Source organism: Phocoena sinus, chromosome 15 (assembly GCF_008692025.1).
Source record: "Phocoena sinus isolate mPhoSin1 chromosome 15, mPhoSin1.pri, whole genome shotgun sequence".
Taxonomy (NCBI): Eukaryota; Metazoa; Chordata; class Mammalia; order Artiodactyla; family Phocoenidae; genus Phocoena; species Phocoena sinus.
This window is the reverse complement of record NC_045777.1, coordinates 83,632,046-83,657,898: the sequence shown is the minus strand read 5'-3', so window position 1 is coordinate 83,657,898 and position 25,853 is coordinate 83,632,046. Positions and strand designations below refer to the sequence as shown.

The 25,853-nt window shown below is 46.8% G+C and overlaps 2 protein-coding genes across 5 annotated transcripts in view; one reads left to right on the top strand and one right to left on the bottom strand.

Moving 5' to 3' along the window:
* Window positions 1-3,100, top strand: part of DAGLB (diacylglycerol lipase beta) — a 36,687-nt gene extending 33,587 nt beyond the window's left edge. For 3 of the 4 annotated variants that reach the window (XM_032603947.1, XM_032603948.1, XM_032603946.1), the window contains one exon: window positions 12-3,100. In XM_032603947.1, the coding sequence (XP_032459838.1) occupies window positions 12-210 (199 nt within the window). In that variant the 3' untranslated portion in view covers window positions 211-3,100. The remainder of the gene's footprint in view (window positions 1-11) is intronic. The other variant, XR_004345631.1, reaches the window with a different exon arrangement.
* A 396-nt stretch (window positions 3,101-3,496) lies between these two features.
* Window positions 3,497-24,908, bottom strand: RAC1 (Rac family small GTPase 1). The gene is made up of 6 exons (XM_032603967.1): window positions 24,642-24,908; window positions 15,130-15,201; window positions 11,981-12,098; window positions 6,235-6,297; window positions 5,327-5,486; window positions 3,497-5,132 (listed from the first exon to the last, which is right to left on the bottom strand). Exons 1-6 carry the CDS (start codon window positions 24,674-24,676, stop codon window positions 5,002-5,004), a joined length of 579 nt encoding a protein of 192 aa, XP_032459858.1. The 5' UTR covers window positions 24,677-24,908; the 3' UTR covers window positions 3,497-5,001.
* Window positions 24,909-25,853: the final 945 nt, after the last annotated feature.

Genomic DNA, 25,853 nt, shown 5'->3' with positions numbered 1-25,853 from the left:
TCCTCTTTCAGGTTTTCCTGCTATCCTGCTGCTCGGTATAGTGTGAAATGGTCACACGAATCGGAATTCAGCAAAATACTCATCGGCCCGAAGATGCTAACAGACCACATGCCCGACATCCTGATGAGAGCCCTGGACAGCGTGGTGTCCGACAGGGCTGCTTGTGTTTCCTGTCCGACCCAGGGAGGCTCCAGTGTGGAGGTCGCGTAACCAGGGCAACGGGGAGCTGCTCGGGCCGTGGACATCTGAGTGATTCCCACGATGCCAATGATCGGATTTCAGTGGTCTCCTAAATGACTAATTTGAGAAATACTTCTGACCACAATATTCACACAGTCAGGAGCCAGGAGAGCACTGAGGTGACGCCCCCCCCCCCCACCCGAGACTGAGTGAGTGTCACGCCCTTTCCTGTAGGCCTGCTGATTCCCAGGAGTCCCACAGCCAGGTTTAAGGCCCTAATGGATCTGTAGGCGCCCGCCCCTCAGGCCACCTTTTCAGGGACAGGGTCCTGCCTTACGAGTTGGCACACAGGTGCGCAGCGTATTCTGCAAACTGGACTTTCCCGCCTGCACAAACTCAGTATCAGTTGCGAGGGTGCAGACTGGGGTCTGTCATGGGTGGCACTAAGCGAGGGTCAGCCCTGAGCTCCGACTGGGAATCAGACGAAAGCAGGTCAGGGAGGCGAGCAGAGACTGCAGCTCCTGGCCTCCGGGTGCCCCGTGCCCTGTTCACGCTGCTTGCTTCACCAGCCTCAGGGTGATGGCCCAGTTCTCGTGGGGTATTCGCAGAGGTCGGCCAGTGGATTCAGAGTGAGTTAAAAAAAAAAAAAAGCACTTACGTATCATGAGTGCCTGCACAGCCATGAACTCTTCCAAGTGGGTATTTCTGGGAAGGTCTGTTTTACTGGGTAGTTTTACAACAGTCCTGTTTTAAACATCTTTTTTCTGTCCTCTGTAAACAACAAAATGGAGTCTTAAGTTTTCCTGGAGGTCTGGCTAAAGACTGAAGATTGCCCAGGCGTCTGGCTGCACTCCACCCCCGATCCAAACCCTGTAAAATGAGAGTAATGGGATTCCTTTAGAAAGCATAAACCCACAAGCACGGGGGGAAGAAGAGACAGGAACAATGAGATGGCCAGAGGTAAGCGGACTCCTGGGTGAAGTGGGGAAGGAAAGACAAGAATAAATCCGGTCTACAAACCAGATGCCCCAGGTACCTCGGACCCGGGGAAGCAGACAGCGGGGGACCGGCCAGAGTGACGGCTGGAAGAAATCTGGCTCCTCGCTTGCTTCAGGGTAGAGGGAGCGCTGGACACCAGCGCAGTAGAACAACTCCTCCCACTTGGCTCCCAGAACCTTCAAGAAGGTGCTCCAAGGAAATCAGACCTCTAGGGATACCTGCCCCCTCAGGGCCTAGTAGCTGTCACAGCCATACCACCTTAGTTTTTGAAAACCCGCAAAGGTCTCTGTCTGAAATGCTGTGGTAACATCCAACTGCTACAAGTTTCGTTGCTAAACATAATTCCTGTACGTTCCTAGCGGCAGGAAGGAAAGCGATCCCAGCACCTTGAACCACACCGCCCTGGCGTGACCCACCTATGTGCTCAGTGTCCGGTCTGCTTTTTAATTTTCAGTGTTCAAGCACGAGCCAGGGATTGCCAGACACCTGGGGAACAAAGGACCAAAAGAGACACGGGAGAAGCTACATACAGCTGAGGAACAGAAAGAGTGCTGCAACCACAAAACTGATCCACAAGGCTGAAAAATAGTATTTAGGGAAAAAAGAACTCCTGGACATGAAAAGTATAAAAAGTGAAATCAAAAGCAGCTGGGAAAGGGACACCTGAATAACGGGAGACAAGCTTCCAGACGAACAAGCCCACCAAGCACAGGGTACGCGAGACAAAGATCCACCCAGGACATGAAGACGCAGGGCAGACCCCGCAAGACGTGGAGATAAACGTACCGCCCCCTGCAGTGCAAACAGCCAAGACGGGGAGATCTGCCTTCGAGAAGCCGAAGAGAAGGTATTTCCAGCCTGGAATTTCAGACCCAGCCAAAAAGTATCAGGTTCGAATGAAGTTATTTTCAAAGATACAAGTGCTCAAAAACATAGATGACCCACATACTTCTCAGGAAACTCTTGGAGAATGTGTCCATCGGGTGAGAAAGTAAATTAGGAAACAAGGAGTTAAGATGTAGAAAATAAAAGATCAACACGTAAGAGAAGTGGTGGTCAGAGGGCTCTGTGCCTTCAGGGAAATGAAACCTGATGAAACACATGCTACATCCAAACATCCTGAGAGATTCAGACAACAGATGGAAAAGTCAGTTAAGCTAATCAAGTACACAGAAAACAAAGCAAATAAACTAGTACTCCAGAAGAAACCAAAGTTGTGCAGGAAAGGCAGATTCTGTTACTACATGGCTCAGCCCTGAGCGTTTACGTGGCAGTGGTAATGCAGACACTGAATATCAGCGCCAACCCAAACGACTGTACTGAAGGGGTGGGAAAGGTGTGTTGAGGCTGGGGTTACGGCTGGTTAAGAGCTACTGCATCCCCACCAGGGAGGGGACGTCGTCACCGGTGGCTGGAACTGAAGATCCAGCGGAGCACCCAGCTCAGCCTGAGCCCCGGGGAGGAGAGGGGCTGACAGCTCAATCGGTCACCAATGGCCAGTGACTGAACTGAAGCCTCCAGAAAATTCGAAGGGACCTGGTTTGGACAGCTTCCGGGTTGGGGAACACATGGAGATGTGGGGAGAGCCGTGCACCCAGGGAAGCGCCCAGCCCTTCCTCCATACCTTGCCCTCTACATCTCTTCCGTCTGGCTGTTCCCGAGTTACATCCTTTTATGATAAACCAGTGATCTGGTAAGTAAAAGAGAAAAAAGCAAGCACATGCTTTAGACATGTGAAGACAAGTACGAAGAATTACCTAAGAGAACTCAAATGGGTGCCTCTGGGGAGGGTGTGAAGGGGGAAGACTGCTGTTTTTGTAACAGATCTTTAGATTTGGTCTTAAAACTGCATTGTTTACCTTTGGTTTAAAAAAAAAAAAAAACTCTTCCAAGCAATAAAAAAGAGAATTTAAAAAACTGCTTCTAACATGAACTGTTGATAGTATAAGTTTAGGCTCCAGAAAGGGTCTTAAAGTCATATCGTCAGTCCCCACCTTACCAGGCTGCCAGCTCGGGTTCCAACACGTGCGTCTTCAGCCCAGAGCTCTGGTCCGAGATGCGGACCCACGTCCCCGCGTGGATATCACATGAGTCTCGCCAACATTTGCCAGGTCTCAAACCGAACGTCACTCAACGCCCCCTCTTTGTTTGCTGGCTCCTCCGTCTTCTCCCCGTAGAGGGACCGCTCCCTGTCCCCCCACCACGAAAACATGCGTTGGAAATGAACATCCAACGACCCAGGGTTTTACAGGGAGGCAAACAAGCACATACCCCAGCAGGCGGTTCCCCAAGCTCTCAAGAACTCCAGTATTACCAGTCGTGATTCAAGGATTTATTAAGTCACACATGCAAAACATACTGCTAATCGCATTAGCAAAAGACCGATGTAAAAACACTCCACAATTCTGCAACTGTCAATTTAAAAAATTTTGTTCTAGTGGTTGAAAGGTCCAAGCTCGTATTCTTGCCAGTGGGTAAGTTGTACAGAGCTTCGTTAGCACGAGCACGGGGTTGACAGAACCTCACAGACCCCAAGGAGCATCGTTAGGGCAAGGACAGGAGGCGTGTGCACGCTGAGGCAAGAGGCGGTCAGTGTTATTAGTCCAGGGGCAGTGTCGGTGATCTGGCAGCGTTTACAGTTTAAGAATATCTAAGTATTTTAAAAACTGTAAAGCTGCAACATAGGATTTTTACACCTAGTTACTAGAAAACCAAGGAAAGCACTTACTAGCTTTGGATAAGGTAACATGAAAACAGGAATGCACTTTTACTAATCTACAAAAAAAATTTTTCTAATGCATATTCAGAACGATTTTATAATACAAGGAGGCATATTGCTCATTAAGAAGGGGTTCTATAAGAAAAGCACTTACTAAGTTAGCAACTATGAGAATGATGAGGTCAAAGATGGATTAAATGCCCAATTTCAGGAGGGATGGGCACGTTTAAGGAAAAGGAAAAGCTTAAGAAAACACTTACTGATAATACCGGCCTTTCTTCGTCATCTACTGCATTTGACAGAAATTAACCTTTTAAAACGTTTACCCGTGACACTTTTAATAGTTTAATTATTACGTATACAATGTAGTGTAAATTAATCTCCATATTTTGTTAAAATACTGTCTTCATCCTCTGATCACAAGTGTTCCACACACTCCACCCAGTGCACCCACGGCCAGAGCAGAATGCTTCATCGGAGGGAACACAGGAGTAAAAGCTCTGTTCAAAATCTCACAAAAGCTAATACACTAATTTGTTTTAAAAATCTCACTACGAAATCAAAAAGACTGATCCAAAGAGCTGAGCTGTTACACTCATTCATTATGATGTACAGTACAGTGTTAGGTAGTGAACGTGGGCTGGTAAATCAGGATGCATTAAATGGCAACGTTTCAGGAAGGAGGCTGTACTGCTCTTCGCGTCTGAAACCCATTAGCGAGCGTCTGCATCTCCTGCCTCAGAAGCTAGTCTCTTCCAAACAAAGGTCTTTGAACGGTTTAGTGCTTAGTGTTCTTAGCCCAACAATGCAACTTAGTTCACAAGGTATTTTGGCAACTCTTAATCTGAGCAAGAATAGGGGCTTTGAGAAATAAGGCTTTAAGGAAGCTCGTCATCTTAGGGCTAAACTTTAATAGGATGTGAAAGTTTGAACTCTTACACTTTAAACAAACAAAACCTAGAAATTACTGATTGGTTCAAAACGGTTTTATGGAAAAACTAATCTGTAACAAAAACTTGGCATTGAGTGCGAAGGCTCCACCGTTTGAGCAAAGCGTACAAAGGGTCCTGGGGGACGGGGACAGGCGGGAGGGGCCCGGACATTCACAACAGCAGGCATTTTCTCTTCCTCTTCTTGACGGGGGGTGGGCAGAGAACCGCCCGGATAGCTTCATCAAACACCGTCTTAAGACCTCGCTGCGTGAGCGCCGAGCACTCCAGGTATTTGACGGCACCTGTGGGAAACACAGCCTCACCCTCAGATCAGAACGGGGGCGCCCCCCACCCTGACATGGCACCGAGGGCCCTGCTCTGCGGGGTCCCGAAAGGCAAGCCAGACCCCGAGTCCACTTCCCCAGGCGGGACTGCAGCCTCCATCACGAAAATAAAAACGTGGGCAAAGCAGACATGACAATGGGGGGTTCCATACCGATCTCCTTGGCCATGGCCAAGCCCTGCGGGTAGGTGATGGGTGTCAGCTTCTTCTCCTTCAGTTTCTCAATCGTGTCTTTATCATCCCTCAGATCAAGTTTCGTCCCCACCAGGATGATAGGAGTGTTGGGACAGTGGTGTCGCACTTCAGGGTACCACTAGGCACCAGCAGAGGAGGCAGTCAGCCTCTCCTTCGGAACCGCCCTCGCCTGAACTGCATCCACACAGGTGGCCCAACCGCATCAACCACCCACTTGGTCACCGCGTCCCCTTGCCTAGCTCACACCCTCCAGAACCACCGACTGGCTGCGGTGTGCGCCTAGCCAGCCTGGAGCCCAGGACTCAAGCCCCTACTGACAGCTCTACTTGTCCGTAAGAGAGGAAAGAGGAAGGACGACCCCCGCACCCCCCCACCCAACTACTTTGTTTTTGTTTTTGGTAAAACAGGCCAGGTTCTTAGGTCATCTCAAAATCCCTTACGTATTCAAGGATGAGAATAAAACTATCTGGACCCAGGTCTCAGCTCTGCCGCCATTACCCCCACCAGACACGTCCCCGATCCCAACTGAAGGGCCTCTCACCCGTCATTTTCACTACGTTCATGAAAGATGCCAGAGTAGAAAGTATGGTCATTATTTTTATTAGACCGACTCCGAAGTGCTTCATTATTTTAACCAGGAACACGGCACTTCTGAATCAGACCTTGAGACTTTAGAACTCTGCATACTCAAGTCATGTACCTAAAAAACTGATGACTTATGTAAAAAATTAACTAAGTAGTAGAATTACTAAAATCAACTTAAATAACTGAAAGTTTCTATCAGTAAATGGTATTTTATTTTTTAATGTTTCTTCCTGAGAGTGACATTATGTAACAAAATATTTTCCTAAAAAAATCCCACTTACCTTTGCACGAACATTTTCAAATGATGCAGGACTCACAAGAGAAAAGCAAATCAAGAATACATCCTATAAAAAGAAAACAGGAAGGTGTTTAGAAAATGGTCTTACAGTGAGGAATGCACTTTGCTTCCTGAGTGCAGCTGGGAGGGAAGCATGGGGCCAGGGCATACGCCTTCTCCCTGACACGCCTGCAGTGTAGTCAGACGCTCCCAGACCAGAACCAGCATGTGAAGCACCAGTTACCAGTGAGAAGGGGAGTGGAGGACGAAATATGCTGTAAGTTACTCGAGGCTACAGAGACATCAAATTTAGACCCCTGGGAGGCCTCTTTTCCATCCTTCCCAACTCCCACTGGGAACTAACTTAATGCTCTGTTACTACACGGGGACAAGAACGAGTGTCAGGTACTAATGGCAATATTTCTATAAAACTTGGTTTCAGTCTGTCAAAAGCAGATTCAAATTAAAAACTGTTATCCTCAAATGGTATGCTTTTCATTACGCTCCCATCAGAATCTTAAGTACAAACATTTTTAGATGGTCACTGGGTTCCAATTAAACTGCTTCTTAAAGAACTGCCGTCAGAGTCCCAGGCACAAAGCCGGGTCTCAAGACTTCGCTAAACAGGCACGTCCCTCTGGGAGGGAGGACGATCTGGTATGTAAGGGGCATCTTGCCAGCTGTCAGAGCTTCTCAGACCCAAGGAGGGCCTCCGGAAAACTTGCACCCTGTTGTGTAAAAAGTGAAATTTGGGACTTCCCTGGCAGTCCAGTGGTTACAACTCTGTGCTTCCACTGCAGGGGGGGAAAGGTCTGATCCCTGGTCCAGGGAACGAAGATTCCGCGTGCCACGAGGCGTGGCCAAAAAAGAAAAAGTGAAATTTAAATATTTACCCATGTTAAAAAATGCCTACGAGTTTCTAAAATGCTAGATTTATGAAACACTTTCCTGGAAAAAGGCAATTAGGCTACTCTGTGAAATGCACACAATTCCCAAGTTAACACTTGCGATCATCCAGCTGCTATCTTGTACCTGAAAGGGAAGAAACATCCCACACAACAGCTTTTCGTAAACGACACTGAAAATGCTAGCACATGCACAAGCTCGTCCAAGAATCACCACAGCATCTCGGCACCTGGGCTGATCACAACATCTCAAAGCAGGGGTGGGTTAGCTCACCAGCGCCGCGCAGCCTCGCCCGACAGGCCCTGCACCGGACACCAAAGCGGGAGGAAGGAGGGCCCGCAGCGTGGTTAGTCCCGCTCCCGCCAAGCACTCGGGCCACGTGAACTGCAAGGTAGAGCCTCCGCACTCCTTTCCCAACCAGCCTGGACAGGGGCCCTTGCACGACAGTCCCTCCTGTCCCCTGGGAGGGGGAGGAAAGCAGTTCACACACTGCTCTGATTCAAGCCAGCAGGTAAACTGTCAGGCAAAACCCCAACCTTGAGTGTGTTAAATATAAAACACTCAAGGAACGTGAGGCTCAATAGGAAATCCTAGGAAAACTAAGTGAAACGAGAGAACAGATAAAGCTTGAAACTGAAGTCGACTGAAAGTTTTACATACGGCAATCGGCTTGTCTTTGCCCCTGGAGGGTATATCCTTACCATACGTTTCTCCGACCTAGTAATGCATGAGAACTTTGTTTGAGTTTAGTAAAAAGCGAGAAGAAAAATCAATATAACCAGTTACCTATTCTTCATCTGAATTTTGTCTCAACCCTCCCAAGGGATCTAAAAGCAGATGATGATCTAGCGGGTCTATAACGCCAGGCGCTGCTGACTCGCTCCATCACTCTGTGAAGGTCAGAGACGGTGGAGACCGAGGCGCGCTTCAACCTGTGGTGGCACAGGGATGTTCCTTCCCCAGCATGAAGCCCATGGCTTCTGCTCAGCAAGGACATGCCAGAGGGGTGTCCCACCCTCAGCAAGGGCGTCCATCAGCAACGACACACCTCTCAAAGCTCTCCGGCCAAGTTCTCAGACAGGAGCCCAGCTGGAGCCAACAGGAGGCGCGGCCGTCTGCACGGCAGGCCTCTCGGCTGAGACGCCGTCCAGCAAGGCGGCCGGGTGTGAGGGCTGTGACCTCACGGGAGTGCGGCTCAAATTCAGGGACCCGCTCTACTGAAAGGACAGCGCTGCTCCCGCCCCCCGTGTGCATAGAGGGGCCGCCCAGAAGGGACTGCACTTCCAGCGTGTATCACTGTGCTTTCAATTCACTCCTCTGTTCCAGTAAGAACTGAAGGCTTGCTCTTCAGCAACAGAGAACCTGGAATTCTAGAATCGAGAGAAAGACAGGCGAGACAACTATTTTAATTTCACCTCACTCAAGCTTCTCCGATTTACAATTTAAAGCGAATGTTAAAGTCTCTCTAACTATCCTGATTTAATCTATGGGCTATTTTTGAAGCCTGGTCCTCCCGAGACCTTGAAGTGATGCCAAAGCTTCACTGTGATACAGGGACTCATGGGGATTGGCTACAAAAACTCAGCTTCAAAATATCCTTTAACCACATCTGTTCTACCCTTTTGCATCTTTCAGAACATCTTTCTGATGGAGAAGAACATGCTTTCTGTCCCACATTAACGTGACACCGTCTGCCTGTTCCTTCCTCTTCCTTCTGCCCCCAGCCCAAACTCGGCTCGAAGAAAACGCCTCTAGCGCTTCTGACGACTAACCGTCAGGCGTCCAGTCCCTCCCACCTCTGCTCTCCGACCTGACGTGCTGTCCGTCTGTCCTCAGCCCTCCTCATAGGGTCACTCCCGTGTCCTGGAGCGGCGTCATTCCTCCTGAGCTGCTGTCTTGGGTCTCAGGCCCATCTCCCCTTTGGTCTGAAGGCTACTCTCCCTCCGTGGCGGCCTGTCCTCCCCACACCAGACGCCCCTGGGCCTCCACCGACCTTGACTCCTGTGCCGCAGCCCCATCTCCCTCACAGGAAATGACAGCAGCCCTCAGCGCTCCTGCCCGTCCGCAGATGGACCAGCCTCTCCCAGGAGAATGAGGGAGCTGGACCTCACTGCTCCAAATGATGACCCCGTGCCCACCACCTTTTGGAGAACCAAGTGGAAGCTAATGGTTTAAACAGTTTTAACTCAGCCACACAGAGGATGCCAGGATTAAATGACCACAGGAAATACACGTCTCTTTGTAGGTCATGAAGACCTAGAGAGTGGGGAGATCTCTGTATGAAATCATCCAGCTGGCCCTTCAGGCATGGGTCAGGGCAGTGTCATGGATGAGCCACAGAAACAGCCTGCAAACCAGAGACCGGGTTTCATTTAATACAAAGTTCAGAGGTTTCTCTTTGCCAAGAAGAAATCCAGGTGCCAGCCTGTCACTTCCAGGGTCTGCTCCTCCTGGCAGGACAGCATGGCCCAAGGAAGGAGACCCTCCAGGCCCCAGCATCTCAGCACTCGGGGTGGCCCTCAGTAGCCAAGATAACCCTCTCGTCTCCAAAGGAGTCCAGGCAGGCACAGCTTTAACTGCTAGTTGGGTGCCCGCCCCTCTTTGCCCCTAAGCTGGTGAGGGGTGGGTTACACACTGCGGTGCAGGTCCACTGCCTTCCCCAGATGGGATGTGAAAAGTTCAAGTCCTGGCCCCGAAAGGACAACACCCACTTGGACTTCAGGCCTCACACACTACAGCCTGATTCAATGTGTCACTTATCTAGGTGTTCTTCAGCATGTAAAGTGGGGATCTTGCCAAGTCACCTTGCACTTACTGCGAGTGACCGCCTCAAAGGAAGAAGCCGCACCCTGCCCTGGACCCCCCGAGTCACAGCAGATGGTTCTCATTTCTCAGTAGTGACACGCCGCCCTCCCAGATGTACCCAGTTGACTGGGGACTCCTACTCTACCACTCAACGCAGATGCCTTTGAAACCTGGACTCAGCAAGCATCCACCGGGGATGGAACAGTTTCCTAAACTATTCTACTGAAAAATACTGAAGAATTCAAACCATTTGGTGACTATGGGCTGATTTTGTGTGTGTGTGTGTGTGTGTGGGGTACGTGGGCCTCTCACTGTTGTGGCCCCTCCCGTTGCAGGGCACAGGCTCCGGATGCGCAGGCTCAGCGGCCATGGCTCACGGGCCCAGCCGCTCCACGGCATGTGGGATCTTCCCGGACTGGGGCACGAACCTGCATCCCCTGCATCGGCAGGCGGACTCTCAACCACTGTGCCACCAGGGAAGCCCTATGGGCTGATTTTTAATACATAATCACAGTTAACTTTTACCTGGAGATTAACTGAGAAGCCAGCCAATTCAAGCCTCCCATTTTATGGTTTTGGTCTTTGTTTAGCACTCTTCCCAGAATTCAGCGAAAGGACAATCAGCAAAAATCTACAGCTCAAAGAAACTGTGCCTGGACTTCCCTGGCAGTCCAGTGGTTAAGACTCCACACTTGCAATGCAGGGGTGCAAGTTCAACCCCTGGTCGGGAACTAGATCCCACATGCCACGGACCAAAAAAAGAAAGAAAGAAAGAAAGAAACCTGGCAATTCCTCTAGCAGAAAGCAAATGGAAAAGACAGTAAGTTTTGCTTGGAAAAAGCCATATTTCAAAAGCAGAAAAACAAGATTTGGGTAGACTAGAACTAATTACTTCTTTTCACTCACACTCCCCCCCAGAACAAAGTGATAATTAAATCAGTGGAAGGGCAGAGGCCTGTCTTCTCCGGGATGTTTCCCTGACCCCAACCCCTCTGGCTGCCCAGCTTGCTGAGAGCGAGTCCTGCATCTTCCTCTCCTCTGGATGCAGCTCGGAACTGAGGGCCTCCCCACATCTACCAGCACAGCTACACAAACACAAGGAGTCGTCCCAACAGCAGCGACACGCCTGGGGCTGTTCTACGTGCTCTACGCTCTACATCTATACTCATCCAGCCCTGCGAGGAACGGGGCAGGCCTAGAGGTGAAGAAACCTGCCCGGTCACAGGGCGAGGAAGGGGAGGGCAGAACTTGAACCCGAGGAATTCGCTCAACTGCCTCTGTGCAAACTGCCCTGGCCAGTTAGTCACTAACTCTCCAAAGCTATTTTAAAAAGCACTTTTAAAACAAAGAACAGACATGTAACAAGAAGCAAATGATACAAGTAAGACAACTGCTTATTGAGAGAAAAGTGGCTTCTGACCACGTGTCCACCAGCTACGGCTCCATAAAATTAGCTCTGGTAAAGAGACGAGCTACTAGCTGATAGGCAAGCAAACCCAATCTAACAATTTTCTGACTGGACACAGTGGACACATTTTTATAAAGCTAAAACCTCAATCTACATTGAGAAGATTTAGGTACTAAAGCTGCAAAAAATGAACATGTATTTTATAGAAAAACAGCCTTAAACCTGTAAGATTAGTTACTAACTTGATCTAAAGAAACCTTAACCTTCACTGCTTAATTTGATTCTGTGGTACAAAACTGTCACAAAGCAAACTCATCTAGAAACTAACTGCTCTTAAAACTATTTAGCCAAAACAAAACAATACCTATTTCAGACGGCTGTCCTAAAACTACACAGAAGAATGTAAAACGCACAGTGCCGTAGTTAATAACTGGTAATGCTCAAAAAATAAAAACAAGCAAAACCGTGGTTTGCATCCAGGCGGATATTCACTATTGAACTAATTTAACGTTATTTGTTATTACTCGATATACCCAAAAGATGGCAATATAAGCACATCCAGAGGTGATATGAATTAATTAAATAATCAGGAATTGTAAAGGACAAACTAAAAATCAGTCACGCTCCTTACCGTTTGAGGATAGGATAGGGGACGTAATCGGTCATAATCTTCTTGTCCAGCTGTATCCCACAAGCCCAGATTCACCGGTTTTCCATCCACCATAACATTGGCAGAATAGTTGTCAAAGCTGTGGAACAGAGTGAAAATGGTTAGTCTCTAGCTGTAGAACACAAGGCACAGACCTGGGAGCTGAGTGGTGCCCAGGCTGGGGTCGCAGGGGCAGAAAGCTGAGGAGGCTGAGGCAGGCCCAGAGGCGGCCAGGCCAGCAGGTGCCCAGCCCAGCCTGCAGGTGCGAGGTGAGGCTCCCAAGGGCTGAGAAGCAGAGGGAAAACGGGAACTGGAGTGTAAGGGAAACAAAGGCAGCACTTGAGAAAAACACCCGAGAAACAGGAACAAGCTACTAAATTTAACCAAAACAAATCGCTGTCAGCAATAAAAACCTGCTTGCCTTTAATGAAGACAGCATTAAAGTTTTTCTCCCTAGGAAGAAATAAAGTATAAAATTAATCCCTCTTTCAAACCCCACGTGTTGACTTTTCCATGTACACGTGTGAGTCATTCTCAGTTACGGGACACACCAGGACGGCTGCACTGGCAGTGTTTCCAGAACACTACCACCCCCCCAAGCTGAGCCTTGGTCATCCACCTTGCGACCAAAGTGCAGGGTAATGCAAAGCAAACTGGATCTGAGAAGCTATTGTGTAACGCTTTCAAAGTGAGTTCACACAGGTATTTAAATTAATTTGAGGCTGCTACACACAAATTAGTTTATCTATAAGAAGAGGAAGCCTAGAAGGCCTATAGGCTGACAGGGGGAAAATAAGGTTGACATTAAAAAATTACGGCGAGTACCATGAAGTAGCTCATTAAAATCTGGCATCACAAGGTAAACCAGGGTAAGTGCCAAGCAGAATACAACACATCAGCCTTTAAAATAGAATTCCAGAATTAATTTTTGCATACTTAAGACTAAAACTTAGGATCTTACTACACTACACTGTGACAGCAAAGTCATGGTCTGAGTAAGTTCCATTGTGATTTATAAAAGTTAATGACCAAACCAGCTTTCATAAAGAAAAGGTCTCATATGCTGTATTTCTTCTTCAGTGGGAAGATGATAGATTATTCAATAAACGGTACTGGGACTTTTTTTCTTTTCAACCTGTGAAGAAGAATCAGGTTCCTGCCTCATACCATACCAAAAAATAAACTCTAAATGAATGAAAAATAAAAACTTCAGCTACAAAAATCCTACAGAACATTTTTAATAAGACATTAAACTCAGGGAAAAGGCAGGATGGCATGTTTACATAAAAAAGCAGAAGACACCATAACAAAGTTCAAAGACAAATGACAGAGGGATAAATATTTCTCATACACACAGTTCCAACAGTAAGAAGAATTTTCAGTGGAAAAACAAGCAAGGGATTTCAAAAGGCAATTCACAGAAGAATATTATACATGGACAGTAAACATTCAAAAGATTTTAACCTCACCGGTGACCAGAAATGCAAATGATGAGGTCACTTTTTTTTTTTAACTCATGTTAACCACAGTATGTATGAAGGGGGTGTTTCAGTCACAGCTGCTCAAAGTGACAGCCTGTGGGACAGCAACTGTGTAGCATCTATCAAAGCGTAAAGTGTCCGTTCCTTTGCTTTGCCACAGTTCCTCTAATTATCTATCACATGTGCACAAAGACATGTGCAATGATATTTAGCCAGCCCTGTTTGCAATGCCAAGTGACCAGTGGTTAAGTCCGCTACAGCACTTTAGTCAGTAACAGCTGTGAATGATTTAGCTCTAGCTACATGTGGAGATTAAGAAAGTCCCCACCAGGGCTTCCCTGGTGGCGCAGTGGTTGGGAGTCTGCCTGCCGATGCAGGGGACACGGGTTCGTGCCCCAGTCTGGGAAGATCCCACGTGCCGCGGAGCGGCTGGGCCCGTGAGCCATGGCCGCTGAGCCTGCGCGTCCGGAGCCTGTCCTCCGCAACGGGAGAGGCCACAACAGTGAGAGGCCCGCGTAACGCATAAAAAAAAAAAGAAAGTCCCCACCATAAATTCAGGAGTGTGATCCCACTTACATTAAAACACACACAGGACACGGAGATGTGCCTGTTGTGACTGGGGGGGTGAGCACAGCGGGAAGTGAGGTGTTTCCTCTCCACCAGCACCGCAGCCATGAGGACAGAGCTCCCAGCAGCAGGGCGGTACGTTACGAGGCTCCCTGGTAACCCCATCATCAGAAAAGCACTTTTCCACCCCTGCCCAGTTCTGCTGCCAACAGGGAATAAACAGCTCAGTAGCTGATTCCGTCCTCCCATCCGTCCCCCCACTCTACACCCCACCACGCACACACACCCTGGTTTCAATTCCAAAGCCCAATAACTCAACAGTGACATGTAACCGTTGAATTACTCGCCAGAAAAGGCCAATTAAAACATAATGGAGTATTTTGCTCCAGTTCCTTGACCCTTCACACAGAGCCCAGAAAGCCAAACTTATCCAAAACTCTTATATTATCCAGTCTCTGTACTTCACAGTTGGTTTAACTTTCACTTCCTGAATATCTAAAAACCAATTAGGAAAGCTGTGTGCTTCATCACTGTGCAGAAACTTGACGTTAGATTTTTTTTTTTTTAAAGACACCAATTGTACTTGAACATTTGTTACTTTTTTTTTTTAATTTGTTTTTGGCTGTGTTGGGTCTTCGTTTCTGTACGAGGGCTTTCTCTAGTTGTGGCAAGCGGGGGCCACTCTTCATCTCGGTGCGCGGGCCTCTCACTATCGCGGCCTCTCTTGTTGCAGAGCACAGGCTCCAGATGCGCAGGCTCAGTAGTTGTGGCTCACGGGCCTAGTTGCTCCACGGCATGTGGGATCTTCCCGGATCAGGGCTCGAACCCGTGTCCCCTGCATTAGCAGGCAGATTCTCAACCACTGCGCCACCAGGGAAGCCCCCGCATTAAGTATTTTTTAAAAGTCCAAATACCTTATAATGAGACCTCAGTGACTGAAAGGAAAATTAATCACATCTGTTTGCATAAGGATTAAGAAAGAGCAGAACAAAAAAAAAAAAAGAAAGAGCAGAACAAAGGTCAATAGAATCCAAAGCAAGTATCACAGACAAGTTAACTTCCAGTTTAACTCAGGATACTTACACAGTGGGGATATACTCTCCAGGAAAGGCATTGGTCGTATAACTGATCAGGAGGCAAGTTTTACCTACGGCTCTAAAGAGAGAAAAACAGGGTGTAAGTTGCTTAGTCCACATGAATGCAGTCTGAGATTTCATTATTCGGTGAAAATAACTTACAGAAAAATCAAGAAGTATACATCAAGTACTTAGCCCTAAAGAGTTTCTATAACCTTTTATTTAACACTACACATAGTTTTAGCCTGAAATTTAAAGTAAACAAACTAGAACTACTCAGAAAGGCAGAGTCCAGAGGCTTCATACTCTGCTTTTGCTTTAGGTATTAGCACTAGTAGTCAGGAAATACGTGTTAATAAGCACAAGGTTGAACAGGAACAGTATTTTAAATCGATTGATTGATGGCTGTGTTGGGTCTTCGTTGCTGCGCACGGGCTTTCTCTAGTTGGGGCAAGCAGGGGCTACTTTTCGTTGCAGTGCATGGGCATTCTGGTGACTTCTCTTGTGGCGGAGCACGGGCTCCAGGCGCGTGGACTTCAGTAGTTGTGGCGCACGGGCTTAGCTGCTCCGCAGCATGTGGGATCTTCCCGGATCAGGGATCGAACCCGTGTCCCCTGCATTGGCAGGCAGATTCTTAACCACTGCACCATGAGGGATGTCCCCGGGAAAAGTATTTTTAAACTGAAAGTCTCTTCTGTGAAGATCTCTAGAAGGCTTTCATCCAAGAATCTGCAAATCTATCCCCAAATTATTTTGATGAATACTAATATGCAAACATAGCTTTCCTCTCCAGCTTCCATTTTGTTGCTAAGTAATATATTTTGCTGCCTCCGAGTGGCAGCTCAAATCCCACCCCCTTCCTAAAGCCTTCCCTCTGGCCATCAGTGACAGCTGTTCTCTAAAGAGAGTGCTTAGTTACCAACCACCACACACAACTGCTCTCACTTTAATTCATCTGCATTCACGTGCCACCTTGCCACATCCTCACATCCACCATAAACTTTTTTTTTTCCTGGTACGCAGGCCTCTCACTGTTGTGGCCTCTCCCGTTGCGGAGCACAGGCTCCGGATGCGCAGGCTCAGCGGCCATGGCTCACGGGCCCAGCCGCTCCGCGGCATGTGGGATCTTCCCGGACTGGGGCATGAACCCGCGTCCCCTGCATCGGCAGGCGGACTCGCAACCACTACGCCACCAAGGAAGTCCCACCATAAACTTTTAGAGCAGCTAACACATTACGTTCCAGACATATTAATTAATGGCTCAGGGACGCTGGAGTAAACTTCCCAAACAGCTGCAAAGAGGAGAAGTAACAGAAGAGTGTAGAAATACTCCAGAGACAAGAGGGCCTCCCGCACAGCTGGAAGCAGATACAGGGTGCCAGGGCGGTGATGAAAGTCTCCCAACCACTTGGAAAATTTTTCAGGGGGGTATCACCTAAAAATTAAGACGACCACTGCACCAGTAGCCAACACACATTCTCTAAATTTTACAACATTCACAGGGTGGCTTCAGGGGCTTCTCAGAGTCCCTGGCCTCCCAAGGGCTCACCAAATAAATGCTCCTTACACGGGCCCATCTCCCTGCTGTCCTCTGTTGGCTCACCAAGGTCACGAGATACACTGGAGTTCTGAGTCGTAAGATTTTGTTGTTCAATCTCAACTACTACTATAAATTAGGACTCACAATAAAGAAGTTAATAGCTTTTCTATTTTCCTTGCACTCTTAGCAAAAACCTCTCAACAAGAGCAGATTACATATAGGTCCAGGCAGTCTTGCCAATACTTGTTGCACTCATAACATTATCAAGGCTTAACAAAAGCTGGAACTCCCTCACCCCAAAGACCTCATAGTCAAACATGACATCATCAGGAGCTAGCGTCCAACTCCTAAAGGCTTTCTAAACAGAAATGACTCATTGGCCATACATTTTGTTAAAAGCTTAGAATGTTAAAAAAAAAAAAAAAAAAAACCTGAATGAGTAGGAGTCTGAGATATCTGAAGTCACTGTCCCAGATGTGCGACCCATAGCCAACTCTACCACTTACTGGCTGGAACTGTTTAAGTTTCAACTTCCTTATGCCTCAGTTTTCTCAATTGTAAGATGGATACAAAACTACCAACTCCATCACCAAACTACTGTGAGCATTAATGCAATTTCAATCTATACCAACAAATTGGGTGCTATGCCAGAAGTACACTAGGTGCTAAAGACACTGCAACGAACAAGATCTCATGGAACTTATGCAGTTACTAAACTAAAAACTGAAAAATGCAGTCATTACACAAAATTATAGGTGTGATAAGTGTTACTAAAGATGCTCTGGAGATGGACAGCAAAGGGATCTAACCTAGTCTTGGGGGCAGAGGCGGCAGCAATGTCATTGAGACTGATGAGTGGGGACACAGCAAGGAGGAACATTCTAGGCAAACGCAACAGCACGTGGCGAGACCCAGACTACAAGAAGCCCGGTAAAACTGAAGGACGAGGAAGGAAGGGGCAAGTGGCAGAGGGAAATCTGAAGAAGTTGTCCTCTCTTCTCGTTAAGGGCCTGGAACTTGATGCTACTTGGGAAGTAACAAGATTTTTGTTGCCGAGAAACCATTAGATTTGCATTTTCAGAAGAAGCCTCTGATGACGGTGTGGAAAGAGGACCAAAGAAGTTGAAACTGGAGGCTGAAAACAAGGAAGCAGCTGCCACTGTGTTCCAGGAACCAGCCCTGGTGGCCTGGACCGTGGAGGGGGTTTCAGGGTGCAGAGAAGTGGGCCACTCCAAGAGCTACCGAGATGTGGGGCAGAACAAGCGTGGCTTGGCCAGGGGCTGGATGTGGTAGCTGAGGAAGAGAGTGGACTCTAAGGCCATGATAGGTGAATCTCTTTTCAAAATTACAAATGTTGCTGTGTAAAAATGTTAATAGTTATTGCCTCTTAATGTCAAAAATAAGAAGCTCTAAAAGTTTTAACTGTTATGTTAAAATATCACAGTTTCACTTCGAGACCCTGTCCTAAGTCTCTCCTATATGCATGAAGAACAAAGCCATCACTATAAATACCACCAACTGTGTTTTAAATGCTCCAAAATTTCTTTTCCTGAAACTCCACCTTCAGCTGAGCCTTCATCTTTTGAAAGGTTTAACTGTAAAGGAATTCAAGGTACTGGCATCACCTGATAATAAATGAAATTTTATTACCAATCATCATTTGCTAAAAAGCTGTATTCAATAAGAAAATTAGTAAAGTATAAAATTCTGACTTTTTAAAAAATAAGTACATGTCCAACCTTTGATTTAAATGTTTACTTAATTTTAAAAAACAGATAAAAAGAAAAGGTTATTTACCTCCCATTAGTGTATTTACTCACCGCTTTTAAACACACTCCACAAATAAATGCTAGAGGCCAAAGTCAACATCGGCTCTAGATCAAGTCATGGCTTTTCCCCACAGAAAGAACAGAAGCAGTTATTTGGTCAGCCTTGACGGATGCTGCTGCATCATTTCTGGAAGTTACTATTTGCTTTGGAATTTCCAATTTTATATATTTAACTATTCGGTTCGGTCTCTTTTTAATCTTTGAAAGATGCTGTAACTCTAGAAAGTGAACGAGTCTACTAGAAGAACATTCACATAAACACATTTTTTTTTTAATTTAAGAACTATCTTATTTGTGATACTCGCAACTGTTACTAGTTTCTTTACGGGTTACAAAGTTGACAATGTAGATAGAAAATATTTATTTAAGTTTTAAGTGACAGTGAGTCATCACACAACATTTTAATCTAACGGCAATTGAGCACATTTTTTTAACCTATGCTTCTGCTCTATCCTGTAGAAATAATCAAGACCAAAGCCAGTAAATTATGTTCCTACTATGTCCTTTATTTTTCCATTAGGAGAACCTCAAGGAAAACTTTTCCTTAAAAAATTTTTGGTAAACTTCAGTGTTACTTCCTGAAACCTATAAGCCAAAACTTAAAAGCACATAAAAATCGATAAATCTGTAAACACTGGCAATTTCCTCACGTTAAAAAAGTAAGGGATGGGGCTTCCCTGGTGGTGCAGTGGTTAAGAATGTGCCTGCCAACGCAGGGGACACGGGTTCGAGCCCCGGTGCAGGAAGATCCCACATGCCGCAGAGCAATGAAGCCTGTGAGCCACAACTACTGAGCCCACATGCCACAACTACTGAAGCCCATGCGCCTAGAGCCCTTGCTCTGCAACGAGAAGCCACTGCAATGAGAAACCCTCGCACGGCAACGAAGAGTAGCCCCCACTCGCTGCAACCAGAGAAAAGACCACGCGCACAGCAACAAGACCCAATGCAGCCAAAAATAAAATAAATTAATTAATTTTTTTAAAAAAGTAAGGGATGGACTTCCCTGGCGGTCCAGTGGTTAAGACTCTGTGCTTCCACTGCAGGGAGCATGGGTTCGAGCCCTGATGGGGGAACTAATGAGATGCCACACACCACCCAGAGCAGACAAAAAAAAAAAAGAAAGAAAAGAAAACAGTAAGGGATCCAGGCAACTCAAAAAGAAGATTCTGCATTGCCTTAAAAAAAAATAAAAAAGATAAATTGATCTTAGTAGGACAGAAAAACGAGATTTCTCCAATGACTATTGTAAACCAAACTAAGGAGCCTGTATTGCTGTCTAAAAGTACCTAGATCTTTTTTTCCCCAGTTTTATTGCGGTATATTTTACATACAGCACTATATAAGTTTAAGGCGTTTAACAATGATTCAACTTATATACATCATGAAATGATTACCACAATAGCTTTAGTGAACGTCTATCATCTCTTAAAGGTACAACATTAAAGAAATAGAAAAAATTTTTTCTCCTTGTGATGAGAACTCTTAGGATTTATTCTCTTAACAACTTTCATCTATAACATACAGCAGTGTTAATTACCTTTATCATGTTGTACATTACATACCTAGTACTTATTTATAACTGGAATTTTGTTCCTTCTGACTCCCTTCTAATTCCCCCCCAACCCCTAAAAGTACCTAGGATCTTAAGAACAAATTAATAGAATGTAGTGGAATGTTAATTATAAGTATCAAATATATATTTATACTTATTGCATTAATGAAAGACCCTGAATGAAAGTCCTCAAGTTATGCCAAGAAATGGGTTTTGGGGACTTCAGTTATACATTTACTGAAGACACCAGCCCTTCAGTAAATGTATAACTACGCAGAGAGTAAGTTCAGAAAATGTGTGGATTAATAGAGCAATTTAGTGCTACAAAAACACAAAACCCTAACTGAAATTCTGATGTTCTGCCACCAACAGGGGACATTCCAACCAACTTAGAGAAAGCCAGTCATTATCACCATTGGAGGCGTCAAAGAGTTCAGATTCTCAACACTTAGGTTACTAGAACACTCAAGGCTGAAGATGCCACCTACGATAGAGTTCAAATCTGAAGCAGCCGTTACTCCAGACTGTCATTCTAGAACCACCAAGCCTAACCCTGGGGTAGCTGATTATATGGGTCAGCTAAAGCTGCAGAGTTCAAAACCAAGAATTTATATCTGTGTGTCACCCCCATTCTCCTTCCAAAATCAGCTTCTGTATCAAATCCTCTTAAACTACTGCCCCCAAATGGGAACACGTTACCATGTGATAAAGCAAATAGAGCAAACTCTTGATTACAGAATCTAAGTGGTGGGCATATGAGTGTTCACTGCACAATTCTTCCAACTTTCCCATGTTTGACATTTTTCACATTAAGATGGTGGAAGAAAAAATCCCGTCTGGTGACATGTGGTAACTGCCCTGGTAGCAGGATCCCTGGTAAAACATCTCCTTTCTAGGAAGACTACAATTCTAAGTTAGAGCTACCTGATGATGCAAAGGTGGAAAAGTAGCAAGTACAAAGACATTAACTGACTAATGCAAAAGACAGACTATAAAAGGGTGGCTTTAAGGTTTCTAAAAATGGACTCCTGATACTCCTTCACTGAACCCAACCCCAAACTTTTAGCTGGAATTATCACCTGAAATTAAAACAACAACAGCAAAAAACACATCACACAGAATTTTACCAACCAAGATCAGATTCAAATACTAAACATAAATTTGGAAGGCAATGCAGAAACTTAAACTTATGGATCACACCATTACTGCTTGTTCAATGGAAGTAGGCAGGAACTGGTATATATTCCTATCAAGATGACATCATGGAAGGCATTTATCATGCTCAACTAAAAAAATTCCTGGACAGCAATGTCTAAATCAGACACTGGGCTGGAGAGACCACTAACGCCACCTGGAGTGAAATGGGGGGCGGGGGCTCAAGTCACTCACCCCCAACCTCCCAGTCAAGCAAAGCCAAAACAACACATGATTAAAAGTGGCTGTTCAGGACCTCCCTGGCAGTCCAGTGGTTAGGACTCTGCGCTTCCACCCAGAGGGCACGGGTTCGATCCCTGGTTGGGGAAGTTCCACGTGCCGCACAGTGCAGCCAAAATTTAAAATGTGGCTGATCATAAATGTGAGATGCTGTCTTACCTAAGTAAAGCTGAGAGAAAATCGTGGGGCAGAAGTTCCCCAAATGAAAGTGACAAACCCCATGTTCAGGAAGGACTAACAGAATCAGGATCAACAGAAGGATTAACACAATTAAAAAGTATCAAAATTTACCTCACATTTGATACTCAATGCCAACTGAATTGGTGTATAGAAAATAATCCATTAGAAGAATATAGGCTTGGGGACTTCCCTGGTGGCGCAGTGGTTAAGAATCCGCCTGCCAATGCAGGGGACATGGGTTCCATCCCTGGTCCAGGAAGATCCCGCATGCCTCGGAGCAGCTAAGCCCGTGTGCCACAACTACTGAGCCCACACTCTAGAGCCCAAGAGCCACAACTACTGAGCCCACGTGCTGCAACTACCGAAGGCCGCGCGCCTAGAACCCGTGCTCCGCAACGAGAAGCCACCGCAATGAGAAGCCCGCGCACCGCAACGAAGAGTAGCCCCCGTGCGCTGCAACTAGAGAAAGCCCGTGCATGGCAACAAAGATCCAGCACAGCCAAAAATTAATTAATTTAAAAAAAAAAACAACGTCAGAGGCAGAAGCTAAGTTCTAAAAAAAAGAAGAAGAAGATATAGGCTAATTGGTGCTAATTATAATACAGTTACGACAGAGCCTTTAACCAGAATATTTTTTAAATAAGGAAGCCTCCGATTTGTGGAACCTCAACCAGTTTGCCTTCCCTGCTTAAACTGCCCCTAACTGCCTGAAATTCCATAACATTAAGCAACTTTCACGCCACAAAATTTAGACCCGCACTTACAGCTGTAACAATTTTTTAACAAAACATTTCCAGGAATATAGTTTATTCAGATAAAAGCAGGAAAATACTTTTGATGGAAAAAGTATATATCTAGATTTTTCACTTAAGCCATGTCTGCTACATGTTAGCCCTGATATAAAGTAATACAGCTCAATTTTTTTCGTAAAGGTACACTTCACTTCTAATGTCAACATCAATGTCAAATACAGTACTAAAAAACTGACAGAAAACTCTAGGTCACCGTGTTTTATGCCTAACACTCCTCCCACAGAGCCTAGCAGTGCCTCAGAGTAATAGAAACAGCAATAATAATAAAAATACTGGCAGCTGGCACTCACTAAGCACTCAGTAGGGGCCAGGCACCTGTGAGGCACTTAATAGCCAGCATCTTGTTTAATCTCACAATTTCCCCTTGAGGCACCTCTCTTGGGGGATGAGTGATATGCTCAGGGTTTCCCCATAAGTGGTGAGGTGGGGATATGAAGGAAGGATCCAGATCCCACGGTAGGCATTCAACAAGTATTTAACTAGATAAACAAGCCAAGCAAACAGTAGAGGTCCACAGTCTGTAAGTATAATTAAGTAAACTGAATATGTCTTCTGTGCTTATGTTTTTAAATTTTTCAAATAAGAATATTACATTCTAGGATTAGGTAATGGATTATCAGCAATATGACTTAAAAAAACTAGTATGTATTACTGATTCCGCGTTCTTATTTTTTAAAAGAAATTCAGATAATTCAAAATGTTCCTAAGACAGTGACATATGCTCAGTTAATTCAGTAGCAAAAGGATCAAAACTTCATTTAAATGAATTTAGTGATTTCACTGTTAAACCAATTAACTGAACATTTTCCCCCAAATTAAAGCTTTCTTTTAAAGGGTTAAAAAAACACAAAACTGCTATACATATTCCTAAATAGAAACTTACAATTTTTAATTATATAGGCAGAACTATGAAGTGTCAATAATCTTTCACATTTGTGAGCCTGACAAATCATACAGAGGGCATCTTTTAAAAAAAATTAGTTGTCTGTCCTTCGTGGATCTGAATTAGTTATAGAAACAAGTCAAATGTCTAATTTACAATGATCTAAAGAAACCGAGAACTCATAAATTCATCGAGAGGCATAAAAGCAAACCAGCCCTTATAACAAGTTTAGGGTACAGGGATGCCAGAACTCTTCGTTCGACTTTACAAGACTCCAAATAGGTACCAGTTGCATTCTGACTTTGCTCCAACTGGTAGTAATTCTTGGAGCTTCCTTGTTAATGCTCATGTACTCGAACCATACTGAGACGCACGATTTTGCTCGGATTACACTGAGATTCTTGTTCCCAGGGGAGGGAAAAACTGCCTAAGACAAGTCTTCCTTTAGGGCCGGGAACCACCACAGACAGTAGTGAAAAGAACTGTTTTGAGTCACAGGGCGGCCCGGCTCAGGGAGGCTGTTCTGCTACATCCCAAACTTAACGCATGAGGCGAAGGCCAGCTTTTTCTTCTTCTTTTTTTTTTTTTAATGTATGACCTTTTTTTTTTTTTTTTAATGTATGACCACACCACATTCCGAGAAAGGAACCGTCTTAAGCACACCCAGCTCCTCGCAGCTAGAAATCCTAAAAGTTTCCCCACCTTAATAGCAAACTGAGAGTCCCTTTAAAAATCTGAAAAGTGGCTTAAGTACAAGCGGAAGGCACCCCCTGGCGAATCAGTTTAGGATCCACCCCCAACCAGCCCGTGCACTTATTCCTCCCCTACGACCGAGCAGGGACCGCCGGGACCCACGAAAGGTCTCAATGAAACTCGAGGTTAATGGGAAAATCAAGAGGAGGTCCTTTTTTAAGAAAGGCAACTCCCTAAACCCACCCAAACTACAGGCAAACGAGGGAGGGTGGTGGCCCGGGGCGAGTTCTGCCGGGCGGTCAGCGGGCCGGGGAGAAAGCGGGAGGGTGGAGTTCACTTTCCCTCCGGCCGCCGATTGCCGATCCCCTCCCCCCCCCCACCACCACACACACACACACACCCCCCAAAAAAAAAAAAAAGCCGGAACCAGGCCCGCGCCGTCCGGTCTCGGGGAGGGTGGCGGCCCACGCCCCCCGCCCCGCGCCCCCCGCCCGGGAGAGGCCCGGCCAGGCCCCAGGCCAGCCCGCGGCGCCCGCCCGCCCGCCAGGCCCCTAGCCCCGGCCCTCGACCCCCGGGGTGGCCCGCGCACTCACCCGTCTCCCACCACCACACACTTGATGGCCTGCATCTGGGCCGCTCTCTGGGCCGCGGCGGCGGCGGCCGGGCACTGAGGCGAAGAGCGGAGAGCTCGGGGCGCGGCGGGCGGGCGGGCGCGCGGCTGCGGGCGGCGGGGCGCGGGGTGCCGGGGCCGCTGTCCACGCCGCCTTGCCCTCCGCCGATGGGAAGCCGGAGCCCAGCAGCAGCCACCACCCAAAGCTGGGGAAAACTGCAGAGAAACAGGAAATGGCCGCTCCACTCACATCCGGCCTCCCCTCCCCCGCCCCGGCGCCTCCGCTCCCAGGCTCCGGGGCGGGGCCGCTCCCGCCCGCGCGGCTCCCGGGGTTTCTCTAGGCTTCGGGAACGCTCGGGAGCGCTCGGGAGCGCTCGAGAACGCTCGGGAACGCTCGGCTCCGGACTCCGGGAGCCGGGAGCGGGGCGGGCCGCCAGCCATCTTTGTGCGCTTCGGCCGCGGTCCTGGCCCCGCCCCGCCCGCCCAGGTTGGCCTCGAGGGGGGGCCCCGGCTTCCAGGAGCCGGCTCCCCGAGCCCGCGACCAACTGCTGTCGGAGGCTGCCCAAGGGGTGGACATCTGTTCTTTGTGATCCCCATAATTTAGGTGATGACAAGGCCCTTCTAGAAAATTCGCAACCTAGAACTATAAAGACCATACATGGTACCATTAATAAGATAACTAATGTTCATTCAGCCAAAAATAGGTTGAACTTTCCTCCTTTGCATATGCATTTTCTAATTATTCTTAATTATTTTTATTTTTTAAATTATTTATTTTTGGCTGTGTTGGGTCTTCGTTGATGCATGCAGGCTTTCTCTAGTTGCGGCGAGCGGGGGCTACTCTTCGTTGCGGTGCGCTGGCTTCTCATCGCGGTGGCTTCTCTTGTTGCGGAGCACGGGCTCTAGGCACGCAGGCTTCAGCAGTTGTGGCTTACCAACTCTAGAGCGCAGGCTCAGTAGTTGTGGCGCACGGGCCTAGTTGCTCTGCGCCATGTGGGATCTTCCCAGACCAGGGCTGGAACCCGTGTCCCCTGCATTGGCAGTCAGATTCTCAACCACTGCGCCACCAGGGAAGTCCCCTTAATTATTTTTAATGCGTTGAGCGTTTACTATGTCCTACTGATTTGCACCAAGTTCTGGAGATAATGTCCTCTTAGCAGACCATTAACGTGAGAATATTTTAGTATATCTCCTC

Bases quoted from the DNA above. Each gene is read 5' to 3' on its own strand.
- RAC1 (XM_032603967.1), bottom strand. From the start codon at position 24,676: ATGCAGGCCATCAAGTGTGTGGTGGTGGGAGACGG. The intron at 15,202-24,641 runs GTGAGTGCGCGG...TTCTCTCTTTAG, and splicing joins TGTGTGGTGGTGGGAGACGG to AGCCGTAGGTAAAACTTGCC. The intron at 12,099-15,129 runs GTAAGTATCCTG...TCTGTTCCACAG, and splicing joins GGAGAGTATATCCCCACTGT to CTTTGACAACTATTCTGCCA.